General features: G+C 41.7%; 1 protein-coding gene across 1 annotated transcript in view; it reads right to left on the bottom strand.

Moving 5' to 3' along the window:
* Positions 1–25,115, bottom strand: part of LOC135545104 (collagen alpha-1(XXVII) chain B-like) — a 144,044-nt gene that overhangs the window by 102,825 nt on the left and 16,104 nt on the right. The window contains exons 3-5 of the mRNA XM_064972744.1: positions 16,637–18,027; positions 12,985–13,038; positions 727–780 (exon numbers count right to left, since the gene is read on the bottom strand). Of these exons, the coding sequence (XP_064828816.1) occupies positions 727–780; positions 12,985–13,038; positions 16,637–18,027 (1,499 nt within the window). The remainder of the gene's footprint in view (positions 1–726; positions 781–12,984; positions 13,039–16,636; positions 18,028–25,115) is intronic.

Genomic DNA, 25,115 nt, shown 5'->3' with positions numbered 1-25,115 from the left:
GACAGGGTATTTTTAATAGGATTAAATGTCAGGAATTGTGAAAAACCGAGTTTAAATGTATTTGGCTAAGGTGTATGTAAACTTCCGACTTCAACTGTATGTAAAAAATAATTAATGACTGGTTTGCGTCTGTAGCAACATGACCAACCAGATTTTTGTCCGCACTATATCTTCTAGTGGAAGATTAAAATTGTGTGAAATTACTTAAAATAAACATTTTATGAAAATATGTAATAGAGCACTGCCTCAAGTGCCTTATTGCTTAAATACAAATGCTGAGCTATATTGTATGCTCCCCAAAAATTGTAATATCTTCTTTTATACTATACAATTACTAAGAGAAAGACATATTGTTTAACAAGTCGCATTGGGAGGGTGCCGGATAATCATTTTGACCATCTTAATAAAAACATTTTTTTTATATATATATTACCTGTTAAACAAAATATTTTGTGTATTAGTATAAAATAATATAATTTCCCCCTTTTATTTTAGCATACAATATAGCTCAGTATTTGTATTATTTATTTTATACTGTTTGTTTTGCTCATCTTTATCAAGGGTGCCAATTATTTTGGAGGCTGTACATTACCAAGCACTCCAGACAATTTTAGAGCATGGTGAGAACCTGAAAGAGAAAAGCTATTTATTCTCACCCATACACTGTCACTTATATCAGTCTCTATATTGTCCCTCTAATATTGGCCCAATCTAATAAATACATACCTTGAGTCCAGGGGGTCCCGGGCGACCAGGGTTTCCATGGGGACCAGGAGGACCCTGCAAAACAGGAAGACGCAATGTTGAGGAAAATTTCAGATTAAGGAGAAAACGGGTTCATCAACCACACATTTGTTTCAAAGGAGTCACTGGAATCCCTATCTGAGTAATGTTACCGCGTGTGGAGTTTCCACTCTCTGGTCAGAGCTGAGCTCTTTCTCTCTCTCTCTCTCTGTGTTTCTGTAGGTGCTATGTGGGCCATATGCCAATGCCTGTCTGTCTTTTTGTATTTCTGTCTGTCTGTCTGACTGTTTCTCTGCCTGCCTGCCTGTCTGAGTTATGACATATGGATGTGATTTTCCTCATTACTTTTCCAACAGCATCCCAGAGGCTCACAGAGAAGAGTGAAGGCAAGGCCAGTTACCCATTCCTATAGTCACAGTGGATACTCTGTCTCTCTTACATAAGTTGTACCACAAACTGTGGGTACATGCATACTCCTTTTGGACCAGGCCTGCCAAATGTTTTAGCAGGGGACAAACTAAATATAACAACCAGATATAAATCCACCGGTGATTAATGGTAGGATAAGTCCTTTTGGGGAAACAGAACATAAATTCCAAACTAACCAAGTCGGCCCCATTCAACAGGGACAGGGACCGATAAGACTAGGGCTGTGCGGTGACCGTATTACCACCACACCGGCAGTCACGAGTCATGAAGGAAATCAAATTCACGGTAATTAGGCTTCTCCAAGCTCTGATGCTGGTGATGGTCATTAGTAGCCTACCAAACGTGCTAACTGCCTGGTACTCAGCACTCTTTTATCCCTCTAATCACTCTGACATCAATGCAAATGTATTTTGAAAATCTAATCAAACACTTCATGAGAGCCCATGAGCTCATGTTGCGCAACATTTCAATAGGCTATGCAATTGCACGGGAAAACAGAGTAATGGCCTCTACTAAAAAAGGATGATCAGCATTCTATAGGCTAGGCCTACTATATTTCTAAACTTTCCTAATGTTAAGCACATTGCTTATATTTACAACAGGAGTATAGCCTACCTGGCTGGCATGAAGATAAACCATGGTGGAAAGCGTCCTCCATTCGCTATTTAAGTGCATAGATGACATATTTTTTTTCCTGCTGACTCTGATAACAATGGTCCATATCAAATCAAAACAAATTATAAGACATACATTATTTAGTGTATGTAAAGACAAGATGAGATGAAGAATAGTCTGATGGGTCACAATATTAGCCTATCACCCAGGGCGGCAGGGTAGCCTAGTGGTTAGAGCGTTGGACTGGTGACCGAAAGGTTGCAAGTTCGAATCCCCGAGCTGACAAGGTACAAATCTGTCGTTCTGCCCCTGAGCAGGCAGTTAACCCACTGTTCCTAGGCCGTCATTGAAAATAAGAATTTGTTCTTAACTGACTTGCCTAGTAAAATTAAATTAAATTATACATTGTCACTTGAGAATGATGCCCAGCATAAGAAACAATTCCTTTTTGGGGGGACTTTTTCAAATCATAGTTGCACCCATAATGTAGCCTAGCCCATAGGCCTATAAGTTTCATTAGGTTTGTATCACAACTAAAGTGGTCAAATAACTTCTTAAAATGAATCACATTAGTACGCTTTACAAGGGGTGTGTAGCCTAACTGGCATACATAAGCAGCATGTGCGTTTCAATTTTGGGGAAGATAATTTTCAATATAAAAAGGCACCTTTATAATAAAAGCATTACATTTCGATTTAGAGCATTAAAGAAATTGAATAATTTATCTGAGCAAACCAGAAACCTTTCAATATATACATTCAAACAATACTTTAGAGCCATTTAAATATAATACATTGGAAGGTTGTGCGGGACTATGGTAGATGAAGGAATCAATCTATCTTTTTAGACTGTTAAGAGTATTTATCTGGTCATTATGTTAGTGCATTATGTCTGTTTGTAACAGTGTGTTATATGTGAAAATGTGATCGTAATATAAATTGTATTTTAATGTTTAAGGACTCTTGGAAGATTAGTCCAAATGAGGACTATGCATAATTGCATTTGCGGTCCCTTTTGATAACGGTGTTTTCTTCTAATGGAACATTCGCGCTCCTACCCTACTGCCATGTGCGCTTTGCTCTGCTTATAACATGAAGAAATAGCCTAATAGTTTATCAATATTTTAAACTAAACGTTCTGATCTGTTGAGTCAGCCACATTGTGTAAAACATTTTTGGGGATGCTAGTGATTGTATTAATTTGGGATCTATCGCATTGCACAACTGTCCCAAACTATGTTTGGAATATTCTTTCTCTCACACAGAATAGAATAGGTTGACCTTTGTACTATGTGGGATTGCAGATTGACATAGGCTAGTGCTTTTCATGTTCGTTCGGCCTACTCATATTGTTTTGTGATGAAAAGTAAATGTGGACAGTTTTTCCAATATTTTCAACATGCACCTCGAATTGGATAAGGACGCGCGCAGTTGCATCCCGATTGTGTGTGTCTTCACTTTTAGCCTGTGAGAAAGACCCGATCACATGATGGAGCGTGCAGCACTCAGGGAGAAGAAAAGGGTATTCCGCCGTGATATTCTTGGTATTATGAAGGGGTTGTCAATTTACTGACGTTGTGTGTACAGCCTGCGCAAAAAAAAACAAAGCAGAGCTCAAGCAACTTTTTCAAATCATCATTAGAGTCACATCATGCAGCCTTACAATGTCTTAACATATAGCCCAACATTTGTAGAACAACTAAAGTTACATTAATAACTCTAAATTAAGCCTTTATGAAGACCTATTTCTTTGTTAACTGCTCAACACAGAATAGCCACATGTGTGCACTCCCTCAAATCATTTGTAGAAAAGATCCTTTCTATTTTATTCAGCTTTGTTCAATTTTATTCTTCATACTATAAAATAATGCCACGGAATTCGAAGCAAATCTTGTCTGCTAAATGAACTAGTGTAGCCCACTGCCATTTGGCATAGCCACATCAGGACCTAACATAAGGACAACTCAGAGTATGCTATTCTGTTATTCTGATGTAGACTACATTTTCTTCATGTCATGCTTTTTTAGACCTGTCTAAAATAAATCATGAATTTATTGGGAAGGTGTAGGCTATATTGCATGGATTTAATAGACTTTTTAAAATGTTCCAAAGGTATGCATCAGTTGATTGTGTGGAAGCCAGGAGATGCTAAATGTGTTTATGTTAATTACTGTTAATTACCGTGAGACTGACAGTTATTTGCTTGACAATCACCCGCTGACAACATTTTGACCGCCACAGCCCTAGATAGGACCCTTTGGAAAATAGTTAAGGTGTCTTGTGAGTAGCCTGATAAAAAAAGTCAATATTAAATTATGTTGGAGAGAGATTAACTGCTAAGTTTAGACAGCGTTGGACGTGCTGGGGTTATGTCCATCACAAACACCTCTGGTGACAGGGATCATGACATTTGAAGTTAAGACTTAAATGTGTTGATTTAGTTGTACATGAAAAGAAATGAGCTAAAAGCATTCTTGAACACAAAACCCTCTGACTCCCCAGGTTTCCTTTGTGGAGGAGAGAAGAGACAGGGGCAATTCATTTCCACCACACCCAGAGGACGAGGAGAGACAGAGGAGAGACTGACGAGGGACTGACAAAAGACAACACAAAAAGACGGTGGAGAGACAGGGGATGGCCAAGTGCAAGTGTGTGGTTTAGTAATCCCGCCTGTCTCTGTTATTATCTATGCTTTATTATCAGCCTGCAGAAAAGGCAGCAGCTCACTCTCACCTCCACATGCTGCCCTGTCCCCTTAGCCCCAGGCCCAGCAAAAATAGCTGCACACAGCACACTGGCTGGACATATGGAGACACTTACCAGAAGCTAATCTACAGATTTTCTCTATTCAACCATTCAGTGCATCTCACTGGATTTGCATTAGCTTGATATTATTAAAACATATGGAAATCATTATCTCCAAATACAAAGAGGGGAAAGAAAAGAGAGAGAGATACAGAGAGATACAGAGAGATACAGAGAGAGCGAGAAGACAGAGAGAGACAGAATGGTGGAGAGACAATATCGTTAGAAGTAGACACACATGCAGAAAGTAACAGGTTAGTTTACACATGGTGCAAGTAACCGGAAGGTAGAGATATGTGGAGACACCTGACTCTCTCACCCTGGCCTGGGCCTGACCAGGTTTACAATGTGGACCAACGATACTTACAGGGGTGACGCGTAGAGTGTTATATTCTTCAATCATAATAATACTAATAATCATTTTATTTTAAGTGTTTTTCAAGACACCCAAAGTCACTTTAAATACACAAGAAAATCAGCAGGATAAAAAGCAATAAAATCACACATTAAAATAAGGAAGTACAGTGCATTCGGAAAGTATTCAGACTCCTTGACTTTTCCCACATTTTGTTACATTCCAGCCTTATTCTAAAATGTATTAAATTGTTTGTTTTTCTGTGCCTGGACACACTACTGTCTCGGAGCTCTACGGACAATTCCTTCGATCTCATGGCTTGGTTCTTGCTCTGACATGCACTGTCAACTGTGGGACCTTATATAGACAGGTGTGTGCCTTTCCAAATCAAGTGATTGAATTTACCACAGATGGACTCCAATCAAGTTGTAAAAACATCTCAAGGATGATCAATGGAAACAGGATGCACCTGAGCTCAATTTCGAGTCTCATAGCAAAGGGTCTGAATATTGAATACTTATGTAAATAAGATATTTCTGTTTGGTTTCATTTTTTTTAAACCTGTTTTCACTTTGTCATTATGGGGTATTGTGTGTAGATTGATGAAGAAAATGTATTATTTAATCAATTTTAGAATAAGGCTGTAACGTAACAAAATGTGAAAAAGTGAATACATTCTGAATGCACTGTATATTCAAAGTACACTAAACATTAGACATAAGCACAGAATAAAAAATGGAGAACACTAAACAAGGCTAACCAGGGAAGTGAATTAGACAGAGAGTAAGAGTTAAGACAACAGATAATCAGGTAAGCCTGTATGGAGAGGTGTGTCTTTAGTGTGGACTTGAAAATGCGTATCGATTGTGAGGTTCTGACAAGGAGAGGGGGGGAGTTCCAGAGTTGGGAGACTGCACTGCTAAAAGCTGTTTTACAGCCCATTAATACAGAACAGACATTCTAACACGCTCTGAGGCCAAACGGATTGGGGAGAAACATGACGCCTGGAGCCAGATGACTTGAAGTCAGATAACAGACTTCTCAACGCTCGATTGTGCTCTACAACATGAGGGTTTAGAAATAAAAGGGGAGAGTATGTAGATCACATGAAATGACAAGGAAGTAACATAATGAAACTGTTAAATACAGTTAACTTAATATTGCAGTGGTTGGTTTTTCCTGGAAGAAAATGTGTGTGTACTGTATGAACAATACCCCAAATGTTATAAACAGTGAATGGAATGCCAGTACAGTGCCGAACGGCACTACGATCGACCTGCATCAGCATTCTGTCAGAACCCACTGATAGGCAGCTCCCCTTGGAAAGAACAGCAATGTCCTGATTTGGACCCAGGAACAATCATTTTGACATCCTCTTCAGTGGCACTGCCAGGCTTCACTACACTCAGTTTCACTTTCCTTTCTACAGACTTTTCTTCATGACACAGTGAGCGTAATAATTAAATTAGCAATCATGCTAATGCCCTTCTCTCACTCCATTCAAGACCTACTTCAGCTACTGCACTGCTAGCTACTGAACTACACAATATACCACCTTCACACTGCCCCTGCAGTCTGCACTGCACTGAGGGTCAGTTCCCTACCACAAAGCCTCCTTTGACTGCGGCCAAGGCACCAGGCCTTTCCCTATAGGGCTGGGTGATATCGTCCTCAGGCAGGGCTTTCTTTGAGCGCTAGCCGGCTAGCCGCCCGCAGGCTTGACGACTGGGCTGAGGAACGCAGGTGTGATGCTATCACGTGTCTGAAGAGGTGGAGGAGGTAGTGGTGGAGGTGGTGAGACTGTCTACCCACAGTCAGACATGACACCTCTCTGTCAAGAAGAGATAGCGCTTAGCGAGCTAGCAAGCTAGTGAGTTTGCTCACGTCTACACAGCACCGACCGCCACCAACGCTACTACAGAAGCTGAGCTGTGAAGAGAAATGGGGGATAGTTATACGTCTAGACGGCTCACGTGTGTTCTCTCCCTGTGTGTTGAGCGACGGTTGCTAGATTACATATCACATCTCTGTGTCAAAGGTGAAAGGTCAAATGAGGTCAAGGGCTTCTAAACGCTTAGGTTTCACTACTTGCTTCAGTCCTGTGAAAATCGTTTTCATAACTAGTATCCACCTTCCAGAGCAATCAAGGACAGTTTCTGAAAGTTTACGAGGGTCATGGAAAAGAAGCGGTGTCTTAAACGATGTATCATGTCTTTGTCCAGATTAGAAGCATCAAAGTGGTTCCTTTGTGTTTCTGTTTGCTGAGCCAAAGAGAAGAGATATCCAGATCCACTTGACAGGCAGGCAGAAACTCAACCACTTACTTTAGGCATCATACAGTCTTGGGGGTGAATCTTAACTTTCACATAAGTCACATTTTCACTAAGTCTCCCATTGACATCAATGCATGACAAAGTGAACATTTGAGGATTCGACCGCCCCATATAGTATAAGATATTGCACCGCCAAATCACTCAAGAATCATTCATTCCATAGTGAATTGGAGTGAGTGGTTTCAGGCTCTTGATCATGAATGAACTGTATGGAGGTAGTGTACTGGAGGGAGGTGGTAGTGAGCACTAGGTTAGCTCTTAAATGAATTTAATGAGATGGGGACAAAGCCCTCTTTCTTCAGTTAAAGTGATTGGGTTCCCACAGTCTACCCCTCTGAGGCCTCATCCCAGCCCCCAGCCCAGAGACACAGGGCAGGCATAGTAGCAGTCTCACAGAGTAGGCAGGTACTGTAGCTCCTGCACACGCACATACAGTACAACCTAGCCAGAGGGCATCTGTCTCTTTCTTAACTCACTTCCTGTACTCCATCCTTGACATCTATTTATCCCAAACACAGAATATACATTATCTTGTTTTTCTAAAATAGAAAATCCCTGACAAGCCAAATAAGAGAAGAGCTGATGCTCTATCTTACATATCAACTCTTGATCCACTGATCCACTAGTTTCATGTGATACTGATATAACTCTGCTGGGGGTGGATTTAATCCTACTTAAAGTCTATACTGAGCATCCCATTTAATATGACATGGCTTTGATGAGTTAACATGGGTTAGATTGAAAGTTCAACAGCTATAGAGAAAATAATTACCCTATTAGGTCACAGAGAGTCTAACCCCAACAACAACAACTGTCAGAAAGACAAAACATCAACACGTTTTTTGTTCATAATAACAAGCAAACTCGTATTCTGTTTTCAAACACAGTCAACGATTGAAAATAGGTCCCCAAGTGGAGAAGACTGGCAATAGTGAAGGATTCGATGTACAGCACCAACACACTGAAGATATGTACCTAACATAGAAGCTAAGTGAAAATGAAGCACTAGCACTGTATAAATACCTGATAGTATGCTATTTTCGTACTAATTCAGAGATCTTTATCTCAGTTTTGCATAATGTACTCATTCTTTAACTGAATTGCTCCTATATCCCCCATACATTGAAGACCTTATGCGATGAACTCAATGACTAGGTTTCACTCACTCATTTGGCTTAGGCACCATTGACTATCATTGTGTTACTATTTCTTGTTCTCCAGCTTTAGAGGCATACTTTGGCAGCAGACAAACAGTGTGATCAGAGCCAATGGAAACTAAACCTGGGATGATTTATGCTCCATAATCCAAAGATGTTATTGAGTACTTAATCATAATGCTCAAAAAGCCTGTCTGTTTCAAGTCACAATTAATCAAATTAAATCAAATTAAATGTATTTTGTCACATGCGCCAAATATAACAGGTGAAATGCTTACTTACAAGCTCTAACCAACAATAAAAAATACCTTAAAAAAATACGAATAAGAAATAAATGTAACAAATAATTAAAGAGCAGCAGTAAAATAACAATAGCAAGGCATTATACAGAGGAAACTGGCACAGAGTGAATGTGCTGGGGAACCGGTTAGTCAATATGTAAATGCAGGTAGAGTTATTAAAGTGAATATGCAAAGGGGGAGGGGGCAATGCAAATAGTCTGGGTAGCCATTTGATTAGATGTTTAGGAGTCTTATGGCTTGGGTGTAGAAGCTGTTTAGACTTGGCGCTCCGGTACCACTTGCCACGCGGTAGCAGAGAGAGCAGCCTATGACCAGGGTGGCTGGAGTCTTTGACAATTTTTAAGGCCTTCCAAGTGACACTGCCTAGGATAGAGGTGTTGGATAACAAGAAGCTTGGCCCCAGAGATGTAATGGGCCGTTCGCACTACCCTCTGTGGTGCCTTGCGGTCGAAGTCCAAGCAGTTGCCATACGAGGCAGTGATGCAACCAGTCAGAAAGCTCTCAATGGTGCAGCTGTAGAGCCTTTTGAGGATCTGAGGACCAATGCCAAATCTTTTCACTCTCCCGAGGGGGAATAGGTTTGTCGTAACCCCTTCACAACTATCTTGGTGTGCATGGACTATGTTAGTTTGTTGGTGATGTGGACACCAAGGAACTTGAAGCTCTCAACCTTCTCCAGTACAGCCCCGTAGATGAGAATGGGTCCTCCTTTTCCTGAAGTCCACAATCATCTCATTTGTCTTGATCACATTGAGGGAGAGGTTGTTGTCCTGGCACCACACGGCCAGGTCTCTGACCTGCTCCCTATAGGCTGTCTCGTCGTTGTCAGTGATCAGGCCTACCACTGTTGTGTCATCAGCAAATTTAATGATGGTGTTGGAGCTGAGCCTGGCCATGCAGTCAAGAGTGACCAGGGAGTACAGGAGGGGACTGAACACGCACCCCTGAGGGGCTCTGGTGTTGAGGATCAGCATGGCGGATGTGTTGTTACTTACCCTTACCACCTGGAGGTGGCCCGTCAGGAAGTCCAGGATCCAGTTGCAGAGGGAGGTGTTTAGTCTCAGGGTCCTTAGCTTAGTGATGAGCTTTGAGGGCGCTATGGTTTTGAACGCTGAGCTGTAGTCAATGAATAGCATTCTCACATAGGTGTTCCTTTTGTCCAGGTGGGAAAGGGCAGTGTGGAGTGCAATAGAGATTGCATCATCTGTAGATCTGTTAGGGCGGTAGGCAAATTGGAGTGGGTATAGGGTTTCTGGATTAATGGTGTTGATGTGAGCCATGACCAGCCTCAAAGCACTTCATGGCTACAGATGTGAGTGCTACGGGTCGGTAGTCATTTTGGCAGGTTACCTTAGTGTTCTTGGGTACAGGGACTATGGTGGTCTGCTTGAAACATGTTGTTATTACAGACTCAGACAGGGAGAGGTTGAAAATGTCAGTGAAGACACTTGCCAGTTGGTCAGCACATGTTCGGAGTACACATCCTGGTAATCCGTCTGGCCCTGCGGCCTTGTAAATGTTGACCTGTTTAATAGTCTTACTCACCTCGGCTGCAGAGAGCGTGATCACACAGTTCTCCGGGACAGCTGTTGCTCTCATGCATGTGTCAGTGTTACTTGCCTCGAAGCAAGCATAGAAGTATTTTACTGAAGCTGTGCTTCCCTTTGTAGTCTGTAATAGTTTACAAGCCTTGACACATCCGACGAGCGGCAGCTCTACTCTTTAGCTCAGTGCGGATGTTGCCTGTAATCCATGGTTGGGGTATGTACGTACAGTCAATGTGGGGGGGACGTCATCGATGCACTTATTTATGTAGCCAGTAACTGATGTCGTGTACTCATCAATGCCATCGGAAGAATCCTGGAACATATCCCAGCATCTGCTTCATCTTACCACTTTGTTATTGACCGAGTCACTGGCTCTTCCTGCTTTAAGTTTTGCTTGTAAGCAGGAATCAGGAGGATACAATTATGGTCAGATTTGCCAAACGGAGGGCTTTGTATGCGTCTCTGTGTGTGGAGTAAAGGTGGTCTAGAGTTATTTTCCCTCTGGTTGTACATTTACAATGCTGGTGGAAATTTGGCAAAACGGATTTAAGTTTCCCTTTATTAACTTTTTCGATATAGGGGGCGCTCTTTTAATTTTTGGATAAAAAACGTTCCCGTTTTAAACAAGATATTTTGTCATGAAAAGATGCTCGACTATGCATAAGAAAACACTCTGACGTTTCCAAAACTGCAAAGATATTGTCTGTGAGTGCCACAGAACTAATGCTACAGGCAAAACCAAGATGAAATTTCATACAGGAAATGCCCCAGATTTTGAATGCGCTGTGTTCCAATGTCTCCTTATATGGCTGTGAATGTGCCAGGAATGAGCCTACACTTTCTGTCGTTTACCCAAGGTGTCTGCAGCATTGTGACGTATTTGTAGGCCTATCATTGGAAGATTGACCATAAGAGACTACATTTACCAGGTGTCCGCTTGGTGTCCTCAGTCGAAATTATTGCGCAATCTCCAGCTGCGTGCACTTTTCTATTTGGTTCAGTGGAGAAAGGCAACTGCCACGAATGATTTATCATCGAATAGATATGTGAAAAACACCTTGAGGATTGATTCTAAACAAAGTTTGCCATGTTTCTGTCGATATTATGGAGTTAATTTGGAAAAAAGTTTGGCGTTGTAATGACTGAATTTTCGTTTTTTTTCTTAGCCAAACGTGATGAACAAAACGGAGCAATTTCTCCTACACAAATAATATTTTTGGAAAAACTGAACATTTGCTCTCTAACTGAGAGTCCCTCATTGAAAACATCTGAAGTTCTTCAAAGGTAAATGATTTTATTTGAATGCTTTTCTTGTTTTTGTGAAAATGTTGCCTGCTGAATGCTAGGCTTAATGCTATGCTAGCTATCAATACTCTTACACAAATGCTTGTGTAGCTATGGTTGAAAAGCATATTTTGAAAATCTGAGATGACAGTGTTGTTAACAAAAGGCTAAGCTTGTGAGCCAATATATTTATTTCATTTCATTTGCGATTTTCATGAATAGTTAACGTTGAGCTATGCTAATGATCTTGAGGCTATGATTACGCTCCCGGCTACGGGATTGCTCGACGCTAGAGGTTAAAGTCCCATGCCACTAGGAGAACCACCTCTGGATGAGCATTTCCCTGTTTGCTTATGATAGTATACAGCTCATTGAGTGCAGTCTTAGTGCCAGCATTGGTCTGTGGTGGTATGTAGACAGCTACAAATATATGGATGAAAACTCTCTAGAGTTACAGCTTAGAGATACTCTACCTCAGGCGAGCAAAACCTTGAGACTTCCTTAGATATCGTGCACCATCTGTTGTTTACAAATATACATAGACCACCACCCCTTATCTTACCAGAGGCTGCTGTTCTATCCTTCCGATACAGTGTAAAACCCGCCAGCTGTATGGTGTTCATTTCGTCTTTCAGCCACGACTCGGTGAAACATTAAATATTACAGTTTTTAATGTCCCATTAGTGGAATGATCTTGTACATAGGTCATCGATTTTATTTTCCAAACATTGCATGTTTGCCAATAGAACGGATGGCAGTGGGGTTTTACTCGCACGCCTAAGAAGTCTTAGAAGGCAGCCCGACCTCCGCTCCCATTTTGTACGTATTATCTTTGCGCAAATAACGGGGATTTGGGCCTGTTCCCGGGAAAGCAGTATTTCCTTCACGTCGGACTGGTCGGACTCGTTAAAGGATAAAGCTTCTACCAGTTCGTGGTGAGTAATCGCTGTTCTGATGTCCAGAAGTTATTTTTGGTCATAAGAGATGGTAGCAGCAACATTATGTACAGAATAAGTAAAAAGATAAGTTACAAACAATGTAAAAAAAAATCTTTAAATAACACAGTTGGTTAGGTAGGAGCAAGTAAAATGTCAGCCATCCTCTCCAGCGCCATTATAATGGTGGTATTTGTATGTATTGATGTTGGAATATAGACAGTACAATGGATCAGACAAGGGAACAGGATCCACAGTGCTTAGCATAAAGTATGTAGCTAGCTACAGTACGTCATTCTGAATGGAAAGAAAGAGTGAAGGATGGGAGTTTTTTTTTTATGAAGCTTGTCTGTCGTTGGTTATAGTGCATAGGTTCTCAATCTTTTTCATTTCGAGGTCCACTGAAACTCCCACAGGGGTCATGGGCTTCCTGGTTGTGTACACCAAGAGAATCAGGAATACAACAAAGAGAAACTCACCCGTGACCCACTCTTCCCTGGCATCCCTGGCTTCCCAGGAGGACCTTGAAGTCCCTGGAAAGGGAAAATAAAAGATGTCAATGAATCAAAGCAGGAAGTAAGAAAACTAACCAACTGTTTACAAGAAAGGACTTGAATTGATTGATTGAATCCACGTGGGAGAACAGTACTTGAATAAAAAGAGTTGTGAAAGAACTTGAGAGTTGGAAATGTAACATGCAATCCACATAATGACATGTCATTGCTAGGTAAGATAATTGCCTTCATTAGCCTTAATTAAGTTGGCAGTAAAACACCTATCCATCCACCCAGTACTGCTATACTTGGCAGCCTCAAAACCCATTTTCAGAAATTGCATAGCGAAACAAGAATTCGTTCTTTTCCTTGCCATTCTGTGTAGGCTATTACATTCAGTACAGCTTAGGTCTTTGGTTTAAATGTTGGCAGAGTTGCTGAGAGTGTATTGTTAAACCTACTACGGCTCACTCCCACTGAAACCAATATCATACCAGTTCCAAAACCACTACAGTGCTTGGATATGGTAGTGTGAGTCATTGTGCTGGGAGCAAGCAGGGGGTCCTGGCCTGGACGGTGGACCAGGGCCTGCGTTGCTCGAGTCCAACCACAGCCACTCTTGTTAATTATGGGCATCAGCTAGCTTTAAACCAATTACACACATGGATTAGCCCAGCTCTCAAAGGTCATTGCTAATGAGGGGTCAGCCTCTGCAAATCCAAGCAGAACAGACTATTAGTTTGAAATGTTAGGTTTGGTTCCCATTTCCACATTTCCACTAGCACCAGGCTCATAAAAACACAGAGGAAAGAGGAAATGAAAAAAAAAACAGCTTAATATGACATTCGGTTTTGTTAACATACAGTAGGAACTTAATGCTGTACATATAACAGACTTGCCCTGGAGAAGGCTTGATATTTCATAGAATTGTTGATATTTGGACACTTTAACTACCCTACTAAGACTTTAACTTCTATTAACTTTTGGGGGGGCTTTTTTTCGGAGTTGGAGCTGAGTCTGAAAATGCACCACAAGACTACTACTAAGCCTTCTTTAAACAGATATAGAAACAAGTCTCTATCGAACAAGCCTGTAAGTACCCATTGAGGAGACCTGTTCTTGAAGAGTGCTGCTGGACTAGAGTGCTGAAAGAAGACTCTGCTCTGGTGTGGTCCACAGTTGAAAAGACACTGACAGCTTGAATATATCAAAGACCATTGTGGGCTATGCCAGGACCCATGTGTAGCCTCACAGATGCCAAGCTTGCACCGCAGTGGGGTTCAACAGTGTTTGAAGACTACAATAGTCAGACTGGCGGTCACAAACTCACACGTGAGCAAGGCCCTCAAACGAAGATTGGCGACAGTTCTATCAAAATTTGTAGAATTGCACTGCTATGAAGAATGTCTACTCTATAATTCTACTGACGTGAATAGAAACAAATTGTAGTTGTGGGATTTGTCCGTTCTAAATCACAGAGTTATTCTAGCTGGTGTAAACCTAGGAAACAGACCTGTGTTTCATAGCAGTGGAACTTGAAAGGCATTCTTACACATTATCATGCCAGAAGAGGAGAAACACACTAGACCTAGATCCTGGTAATGTCAACCTTGACCAAGCATGAGGAGGATGGATCCAGCTCTGCATCAGCTAGCTCTCCAATAAGCATGTTAGGTGGCTATGACGTACATAGCAGTGTGGATGCCCTCACTGCAGAAGCACGAGCGAGGCTCTTTGGGCCACAGTTAACAATGGAAAATGTGGGTAAGCGTCATCAGTACCCCAGGCTAGTGAATTTCTTCACAGCAGGGCCTGCATAATGTGCGTACATGTATTCAATATAACGAGTAACAGCCATTATATATATATATATATATATATATACAAAAATGAGCTATGCCATTCTTTAAGTACAATGAATGCTCTGAAAAGGTCTGACAAAAATATCTGAGATCAATATTTGATTTAGCTTTGGACAGAGCTAAGGGCAGACATTGACATAGTAGCACAAGCAAGTGTTATCATCTACTACATCAACATAAAACATTGTGAGAATATTTTTGGTCGCTTTGGATCTTGACGCCACAATATTAATACATGAAAACATCAGAAATAGTCCATGACATAGGGACACATGGTGAAGGCCAAGAAGTGTCTGAAATGACTGATAACTCACATTTCATGAGGTCTTTCAAAACAAGCAAAGCCTCAAGCCTGCAATCACATCTGGGCACCATAACATTGCAAGGTTCCAACAAGAACAAATGACCTACACGCCATGAGCTATCAATGGTCTGTTACGAGCTGGACAGTCATGCTTGTTATAGTTTTGAAAGCTGTTCAAACATCTGACATGAGTCATAAAAAGGTAATTTCTTAATACAATGTGAGTTTGCTTTCTTGGAAATCCATTTATAATTTTCATTGATTCCCCAAGACGAGAAAGACACTTCCCAAGACACTTCACTTTAAAAACCTCCACCATAACCTCCACTACAGGCTTCTAATCCCAACACAGGTTTAACTCAACAAAATGGACCAGAATCGTCATTTTAACACACTCAACAAATCCCATTCCAATCCCAACCATCAAGCCAAGCATTCCTTGCACTTCATATTAGCACTTCATGCAACGCATGGTGGGTTCCGAAGCTGTCAAATGTCCCGAGGTGCTTCATCCACCATGACCTTTGAACCTGCTCTAAAGGTCTCCATTCTTCCTACAGTCACACACCCTTCTGGGAGGAATCTCTCACCCCGGCGTCAGGCCCTCAGTTCAGACACACAGACCACTGGCTGGCGGGGCACTTCTATGGGCCCGACTATTTCTAACCATCCCGCTAAAAAGGAAATCTCACATTAGCAAGCAACACTCTGAAGAGTAGCTAGCACTGGCCCACAAGCCGTTTATACTTGATAAGGGGGGTGCTAGCGAGCAGGCTATAGGGTAGGACACATTTTGGTGAGCTCCTGCTGAATTACTAGATAGAAGAATATATATATTTTTTTTAAAGAGATACTGTAGATGAAGCCTATGCAATGTGTTCCAATAAACTGAACAGATGCAAAACTCGAAATCCGGTTAACTATTAAAAATTACACCATACAGACAGGGCTCGGAGGGGCACTTCAATGTCTGTAAACCATGGAAGGACTTTGTGTCAGGGGCTTTTTAAGAGGGCCGAACCTACTCCACCCACCCAACCCCCTACCGCCTCGCCATCCACAGAGCGACTTAGCATCAAGCTCCCTGCTTGTTTAACGTAATGGGTGGAGAAGGGATTAGGGGCAGAACAGTACAGAACAGCTCCCAAAGCTCAGTGTGAAATATTGCAGGAGTTTAAAACATCAGCCTGCTGCCACACATGCCAGGCAGGTTAGGAGTCCCTCATGTACATTGAATATATACATACTCTACATACACACACCAGTGGAGGCTGCTGAGGGGACAACAGCTCATAATAACATCCAGAACGGAGCAAATGGAATGGCATCAAACACCTGGAAACCATATGTTTGATGTATTTGATACCATTCCAATGATTCCGCTCCAGTCATTACCACAAGCATGTTCTCCCCAATTAAGTTTCCGCCAACCTCCTGTGACACACATCTCTATTTACAAACGTGTTCTTACCGCTGGTCCTGGTTCTCCCTTTAGTCCAGGTGGTCCCGGCCCAGCCAGCAGTGAGAACTGGGTCGGTTCCAGGTCCCAGGTTTGGAAGCCATCCATGGCAGGCGGAGTGACAGAGATAAACAAGGTGGGTCTGACAGCCTCCACACTGGTCACTCTGGGCTCAGGTTTCTTTGCAGCCAGCACGGTCAGCTGCTTTCTCTGGATGTAGAGGATGGAGGTGTTTGAGTTTGAAGAAGAGCCTTGTTTGGATGCTGCCGTGGTTTGGAGGTCTGGCTTCCTCTTTAGTGGCCGGGTGGTGGTGGAAAGGGTTGGTGCAGCAGCCAATCTGCTCCCTATGGGCTTTGGGGTTTTAACACCAGGTTCCACCGCCATGCTCTTTTTAGCACTGCTGTCGCCACGGGATGTTGGCTTTGGGGATGTTTGTGTTCCGCTGGTCCTGAGGGGTACAGTAACAGTATGAGTCTTGGCCATTAAGGGGTGATCTAATCCTGGCCTGGCCATTGTCGGGGCGACAGTCGCAGGAAGGGACAGGGACATAGTTCCAGACTTTGGTGTGACAAAACTCTCACGCACAGAGAGGGTTGGCGCCACTGTGGGGCGGCTGGTCGGGACAAAAAGCTTAGTCCGGGTTCTGTCCCCAGTCAAGACCAGACTAGGACTCTGGACTTTCCTGGTTACCTCAGTTGACAGCAGAGGAGTGTTGAGGGTGACAGTAAAGTTTGGGTTTGAGGGGATCAGAGGTAGCAGGGGTGGGAGATTTACAGGCCTGTAGGTGTCGGCCTCCCTGCAGTGTTTCTTTATGTACTTACAATAGTTATGAGCTGCCTTGGCAGAGGGGTAAATATCAAACTGGCAAATGGCACCCTCAAACTGCACTGAGTTCTGGGCCATCTTACCCAACAGGAAAGTGCCCTCGGGATCCAGGGCCTCTTCTTTTTTAGAATGCAGATCTGCATGTACACTAGTCTTCCCACAAGAAGTATATAACGAGACCCTCTGGCCTCGGATGTCCAGGGCCAGGCTGTGCCACAGGCCGTTGTGAACGTCATAGTCAAAATGGACAAAGTCCTTCTGTCCAACGTAGACCAGGACCTTCCCCGGGATGAACTGGACCCCCAGCTGCAATCTCTTCCTCTTGGACAGGACGGTGAAGAGGAAGGCGCTGTTGATGCGGTGGGAACTCAGGCTGAGGATCAGAGAGAGGTTGGTGGTGGGATAGGAGGCAGTGGGGAGGATGGAAGACAGGGGGGCCTGGACCCGGGCCCGCTGGGTGAGGATGACCCCAGACTTAAAGGGGATGACCCCCTGAGGAGCAGCACGGGCCCCTGAGGACGATGAACCCCCTCCGCTCCTTGTCCCTGTGAGCCCCAGCTGCTGTAAGACATCCACATCTACAGAGAACCAGAAGAAACACACCATCAGACACATCACACAATGGCCATATCTACAGAGAAAGAGGACAGAGACACACAGATCACAGAAATCCCACCATGTCTACATCTATAGACAAGCAGAAGAAACACACCATCCGACAATTCACACAATGTCATATATCTACAGAGAACCAGAAGAAACCACAGATCACACAATGACCCTATCTCATACAGTATGAGTGCAAAACATATTCAGACAGTCTAGACAGAGAATGGAAGTTCAATAGGGTTAAAAGTGTTCCAAAACAGGCGTGGTATAGACACAAAGACTCAACATCAGGGTGCTAATAGACAGTTTACAGATGATGTCAGATTACTGGTTGCAAGGGTGTGATGTGACAGCAAGGTGGCATGGTATTTATCATGATGTTTGTCTTTTCTGTCTACCCTCACTAAGGAAGAAGTGCTTAATAGTGATGTGGACTTGATGTTCAGCCATCTTTACAGGATTTCTGAGAGCCTCTTCTGAGTTGCAAAATGTAAACAACGTGTTTGGTTTAATGTTGTCAAAGTCATAGACTGGCAATATGGTCCATCAATCATGGCACACTTTAAGCAAAACAACAGTGAAGATGCAGTGAAAATCTGAGAAGCATAGTTTTATTGTGAACAATGTATTCATTTTCTGATACCAGACATCACTCATGCACTAAAATAGATGGAGAATGCCTTTCTGATGCCTCGTGGACAGTGTTCATTGTATTCAAGTACAGCTGCAAGATCAACTCATTTTATAGTCTTGGGCCAAAGTTAATTTGTGGAATTTCTTTCCTTCTTAATGCATTTGGGCCAATCAGTTCTGTTGTGACAAGGTAGGACATTTAGACCAGTGAAAATTTGTCCTCTGGTCTGATGAGATTTTTGGTTCCAACCACCGTGTCTTTGTGAGACGCAGAGTAGGTGAACAGATGATCTCTGCATGTGTGGTTCCCTACGTGAAGCATGATGGAGGAGGTGTGATTGGTGGTGCTTTGCTGATGACATGGTCTGTGATTTATTTAGAATTCAAGACACTCTTAACCAGCATGGCTACCACAGAATTCTGCATCGATACGCAATCCCATCTGGTTTGCACTTAGTGGGGCTATCATTTGTTTTTCAAAAGTACAATGACCCAACACACCTCCGGGCTGTGTAAAGGCTATTTCACCAAGAAAGAGAGTGATGGAATGCTGCATCAAATGACCTGGCCTCTACAATCACCCAACCTCAACCCAATTGAGATGGTTTGGGATGATTTGGACCGCAGAGTGAAGGAAAAGCAGCCAACAAGTGCTCAACGTATGTGGGAACTCATTCAAGACTGTTGGAAAATAATTCCAGGTGAAACTGGTTGAGGGAATGCCAACAGTGCGCAAAGCCGTCATCAAGGCAAAGTGTAGCTACTTTGAAGAATCTCAAATATAAAACATATTTTGATTTGTTTAACACTTTTTTGGTTACTACATTATTCCATGTGTTATTTCATAGTTTTGATGTCTTCACTATTATTCTACAATGCAGAAAACAATTTTAAAAATTTTAAAAACTCATGAATGTGTAGGTGTGTCAACTTTTGAAACACCTTTTATAATTTCTTGCGACAACCATGAGTCCTTAACTCCTTAACCAAGACTAGAAATACTCCATAGTGAAAGTTTGAAGTTTCATCTGCCATCATCTTTTTTATTGAACCTTTATATAAATAGGCAAGTCAGTTAAGAACAAATTCTTATTTACAATGACAGCCTATCTACGGGGTCAGCCCCTGGAGCAAATTAGGGTTAAGTGCCTTGCATAAGGCCACATCAACAGGTTTTTCACCTTGTCGGCTTGGCTATTTAAATCAGCTACTTTTCGGTTACTGGCCCAACACTTTAACCGCTAGGCTATGTGCAGCCTCTGCTAGTAAGAAATACATTTTTCAAAAGCAGCTTTACTTACAGAAGATCAAATGGTCCAGAAAGTTTATAATAAATCAGATGAGTTGTTGTAAAACTTTCAACACTTGTTACAACGTTGTCACACCTCACTTGGGTTTAAATAGCTGATAGGAGATAAACCAGATACAGAAGGTCCAGTCTCTACACCAGGGGTATTCAGCTCTTACCCTACGAGGTCCGTAGCCTGCTGGTTTTCTGTTCTACCTGATAACTAATGCACTCACCTGGTATCCCAGGTCTAAATCAGTCCCTGATCAGATGGGTACAATGAAAAAACGCAGTGGAACTAGCTTCAAGGTCCAGAGTTGAGATTGAGGGCTCTACATTGTTAAAATAGCATGACTCAAAACACCCTCGTTGTGAAATAAAACCATGGGAAGTATGCACCTAAGCTGAGATCTGGTGTTTTGGAGGGTGTTTGGTACACAGAATGTGTTTGAAAACAGAATGGATGTGCTCTGAAACATCCACTTGTTCTTCAATCGGAATATTGGTGTTTGTAAGAGAATGTTGTGGAAAACATTTGCGGTTTCAGTGCACCTAAAAAGCAGCATCAAAACACATACAATCAAATTGTTTATAAATGCAAAGGGTTTTATAGCCTAAAGATTGAATGATGATCATTTTCAATCAATATTTTACAACTTATTGTAGGCTATTACAGTTTGCACATGAGTTTCCAGTGATCAAGAGACAGAGCTGTCATCCAGTATTTTTCCACAACTTGTTAACAACATAAAGAAGATGGATATATTGGATCTAGTGGGTATATGGAGGCTTAAATATCTGGATCTAGTGAGATATACATGGTGGAGGCTCAATCAAGCTAGTCGTCTTGACAACGTTCTTATTCCATTCTCGCTGGCACCAAAAGTTTAAAAAGTGATGATAGGGGACATAATGCGGTCGGACCATCAAATAGCTGGCAAATACATTACTCTTACAGAATTTCCACATGGGAGAGGATATTGTCAATTTAATCCAAGCCTATTGGATGATAACATGTTTTTAACTGGGACAGAATCATTTATAACGTGCTTTTTCCAACATAACATAGGTACAGCAGATCCCTTTATTGTATGGGACACTTTTAAATGTGCCTTTAGAGGCCATGAAATGCAATGCTCATCGTTGAAACAAACGCAATTTAGGTCAAAAGAGTTCATATTAACAAAGGAAATATAAGGACTAATAGATAGATGGCAATAAACACTGTGCCATAGAGGCACAGAATAAGTTAGAGGAAAAACAAAAAAAATGGAGGAATTTATTCAAGAAAGATCAAGTGTAATATATTTAGAACATTAAGCCAACTGGATGGAATACGGGGGAAAATGCACCAAATTCTTTTTTAATCTTCAACATAGATATGCTACCGAAAATAATTTACTGAAATTTGTTACAAATGACGGAGTAACCCATGATTCACCAAACAAATCCTAAAGAAGACACTGGGAACTGAATACTTTTCCTAGGGTAAACAAAAGGCAGTAACTGCTCAATTTGGTCGAAAATGAGTTAATGTCATTTTTCCTACATTAAATGCGTGCTTAATCATGTGGACAAGTATCCTGCCTCTTTTGTATTGTGTTTTGGGGAAAATGGGGGTCATGTTAGCAGTAACTGCATAAAGTTACTGAAACCAATGGAAATAAAAGCCATTTTTCTCAGTTCCACGTCATGAGCAGTTACTGTCTTTTTGCTTGGTAGAGCAGTATAGGGCTACTACAGTTGTCAGGCCCATTGTGAGGTTAAAATGACGTTACAATCCAAATGTTTAGGGCTATGTAAGTTATAGCAGAAGTAGCATGAGGTAACATACATAATGTGGGCATCTGATATTTGTGTGACAAGATGGATTTGTATCTGCTTGTCACGACACTGACTTAGTCCACTCAGGCAGTCTTCAGGAATCAACGGTTGAACTGATCGACCATTGTTACACGACCATGGACTTAAGTCAATATTTTTTTTGCTGAATACTTGAACTTCTCTCAAGTCTAAATAGATGGGTTGGTTGTTTAGCAACAAAACCAATGTGCGTGCAACTATGGGGCAAAACAGACGGGATTGACTTAGATTGTTGACAACATGTAAACTATATTATGTCTCCAATGTTTATTGAAAACATAAAGACATTTGCACAATGAGCACTTGTGGTCTATCAAATACACTATATTGTTACAGTTGTTGGTTAGCTAGCTAGCGAAATCACTCAAAATAACTCTAAACAAAATATGGTATCAAGAACAAGATGAAACTAGCAGAAACGAGTCCCGATTTCCCAAGTGGCAGTTTCTTGTCATTGATGTTTAGTTATCTGGCCATCCACAATCACAACAATTAACAAACTTCTGCCCCATTGAATCGTGCGTATCGTTTCCGTGACGTTGTCAGCTAACCCATCTACAGGGCCTATGGAGAATATTTTTGTGTATTCCACCTTTATTTTTCCTATTCATTATTTACACAGATTAGAAACAGGAGAAGACAGAGTAGAAGTGGGACAGTTTATTTAATCTGTGGCTTCTGGGGCAGTAAGGTGACACATTTTGTAATGTTACCCATTCAAGCACACATTCCATGTGAGGAACTTGTTAATCCCATTGCACTAAAGCCTGGGCCCCCATATCAGAAAACAAATGTTTTGATTGAAATATGAACTTCAAACATTGTTCTGTTGTACTGTTCAGAATTCCCCCAGTCTCGGGCATGAAGGCGGATGAATCCTCTACTAGAAAACTCTATTGTCAAGTATAAAAACAGGCAAGTTTGTAGGCACCTCCTCTTGGGCCACGAGGTGGGTTTAAGATGGCGGACAGGAAAAAAAATTGAAAAGTGGAAAATGTTGAGTGAATATGGAGTGGTGGATCACAAAGAGGTTTTGGAAGAGATACAAAAGGAAATTGAAAGTGACGAGAGTGAGGATGAATGAACTGGCAGGTGCGGTGAAGACCGCCGAGCTTGAGCCTCATCCTGATGATGAAAAAGATGATTCTGGCCCAGTGGGAGTGAGATTGTTTGGAGAGAATGGATACTTGCCTTCTGGCAGATCCATACAGTATGTGTTGTCGGGTTGGGTGGAGAAGAGGTTGAGGAATGTTGTGTCGGTGAAAGAGAAGTGGAATTGTTTCTATTTTTTTAATTTTTTTTATTTTTACTGCCGGCCAGAGGGAGCATGCTCTCCGCACCATGCGAATGGGGACAATAACTGTGACTTGCTTTCCTCTCTGGAGCAGGGCGCTGTTGAAAGGAGTGATAACTGGAATGGCGTGTGTGTGTGTGTGTGTGTGTGTGTGTGTGTGTGTGTGTGTGTGTGTGTGTGTGTGTGTGTGTGTGTGTGTGTGTGTGTGTGTGTGTGTGTGTGTGTGTGTGTGTGTGTGTGTGTGTGTGTGTGTGTGTGTGTGTGTGCGTGTGCGTGTGCGTGTGCGTGTGTGTTATGTTATAGGTAATCAAAAGGGGACCATCGATCTCTACCAGAAGCTTGGCTGGTGCGTAAAACCTGCAAATTCAGACAAACAAAAGGTTTAATGGATCCACACTAAACTGTATGGGTACCCATTGTGCTGGAGATCAGGGGTGTCCGTGAGAGAAAGGCAGCTTGAGGTTGCCAAGATCAGAGTAGTGCAGAAGGTGTCGTATGCTGAGGCAGTGAAGAGAGTAGCAGAGGAAGATAGGGTCCCTCACCCTAGACCTAAGAGGATCCCTGTGAGTAGGCCGAGGCCAAAAAAGAGTGATAGGAATAACATGTGATTCAATATGTTTTTGTTTTTTTTGGCGTTCATGGCCATGGTTGCCAATTGTTCCGCAGGAATGGAACATAAATCAGAGGATAGATGTCGTGGCGGCAGAGAAGTACTTGGGTATACAAGATTTTACTGCAGAGGAGTTACAAGATGTTTTGAATGATAGTGTCCCATCCACCCAGGCTGCTAGGCTGCCGTAGGATTAGAATGTACCAAAGTAGTAGAATAGGTGAGGTTTTAATTGCTGCAGGGTTAGTTGGTAAGGCAATTTCTTCACAAAGTGTAATGAATTCATACTGCAGAATAGTAGGCTGATACACAGCCAATAGAGTAGGTAGCGTCATGCACCTATATAATTATTCTTTTGGGGGACCACCATAATACTAAAGAAGGCACCTCCCCTCAATATGGGTCCTTCACGAATACAGAGAGGTGCGGGCACACGAAATACTCAGGTGAAACTCTCCAAAACAATCCAAGGAGGTATGCGTCAAGGTAAAACGTGAGTATCACATTGAAGAAGTCAACAGAAAAGGAATTCACAAGGAATTCAACAAGAACATTTGTTTTGCGTAGCATGCTAATAGTCCAAGTCAAGCCGCCATTTTGATTCATTGATCAGTTTTGTTGATGCTACGTATGTAAGCTGGTAAATTCATACAGTACGTCATTGTTTGAACCTTTCTTGCATTCATTTTATAAATAAAAATGAACCCTGATTTGTAGTTAATACTGCTGGCTTGTTTTCCTACTAGCTTAATGCGCTTTATCCATTGTTTGATGTTTGTCCCACATGTTACATGCTACACTAAATAGCCACTGCAATTAAGCTTGTTCTAAGCTTTGGCTTACTATGCTACATGTTATTGCATCCCACTTTTGACATTCATACTGTTATCTTGTTGCTATATTTGCATAGCTTTATTCATTATGTATTTGCATATTTCTATTGATATGTTTAAGTATTGTATATTAATTTAGCAGTTTATATTATAACAGTTAGTTACTAATTATGCATTTGTGTACTGTCATTATTGCTCTCCCTGCAGAAAACCATATCAGCCACCGGCTGGTCCATCCTATCCAAAGCCAATCAAGGATCACAGACTAATGCCAACTGAACTGCAGTGGTGTAAAGTACTTTAAAGTACTTTAAATACTTTAAAGTACTACTTAACTCATTTTTTGAGGTATCTGTACTTTACTATTTCTATTTTTGAAAACTTTTACTTCGCTACATTCCTAAAGAAAATATTGTACTTTTTACTCCATACATTTTCCCTGACAACCCAAAGTACTCACTTTTACTTGAGTAACTTTCTATTAAAGGTATCTATAGTTTTCCTCAAGTATGACAATTGGGTACTTTTTCAACCAC

This window comes from Oncorhynchus masou, chromosome 1 (assembly GCF_036934945.1).
Source record: "Oncorhynchus masou masou isolate Uvic2021 chromosome 1, UVic_Omas_1.1, whole genome shotgun sequence".
In the NCBI taxonomy this organism is placed as follows: domain Eukaryota; kingdom Metazoa; phylum Chordata; class Actinopteri; order Salmoniformes; family Salmonidae; genus Oncorhynchus; species Oncorhynchus masou.
This window is presented reverse-complemented; position numbering and strand designations above follow the sequence as displayed.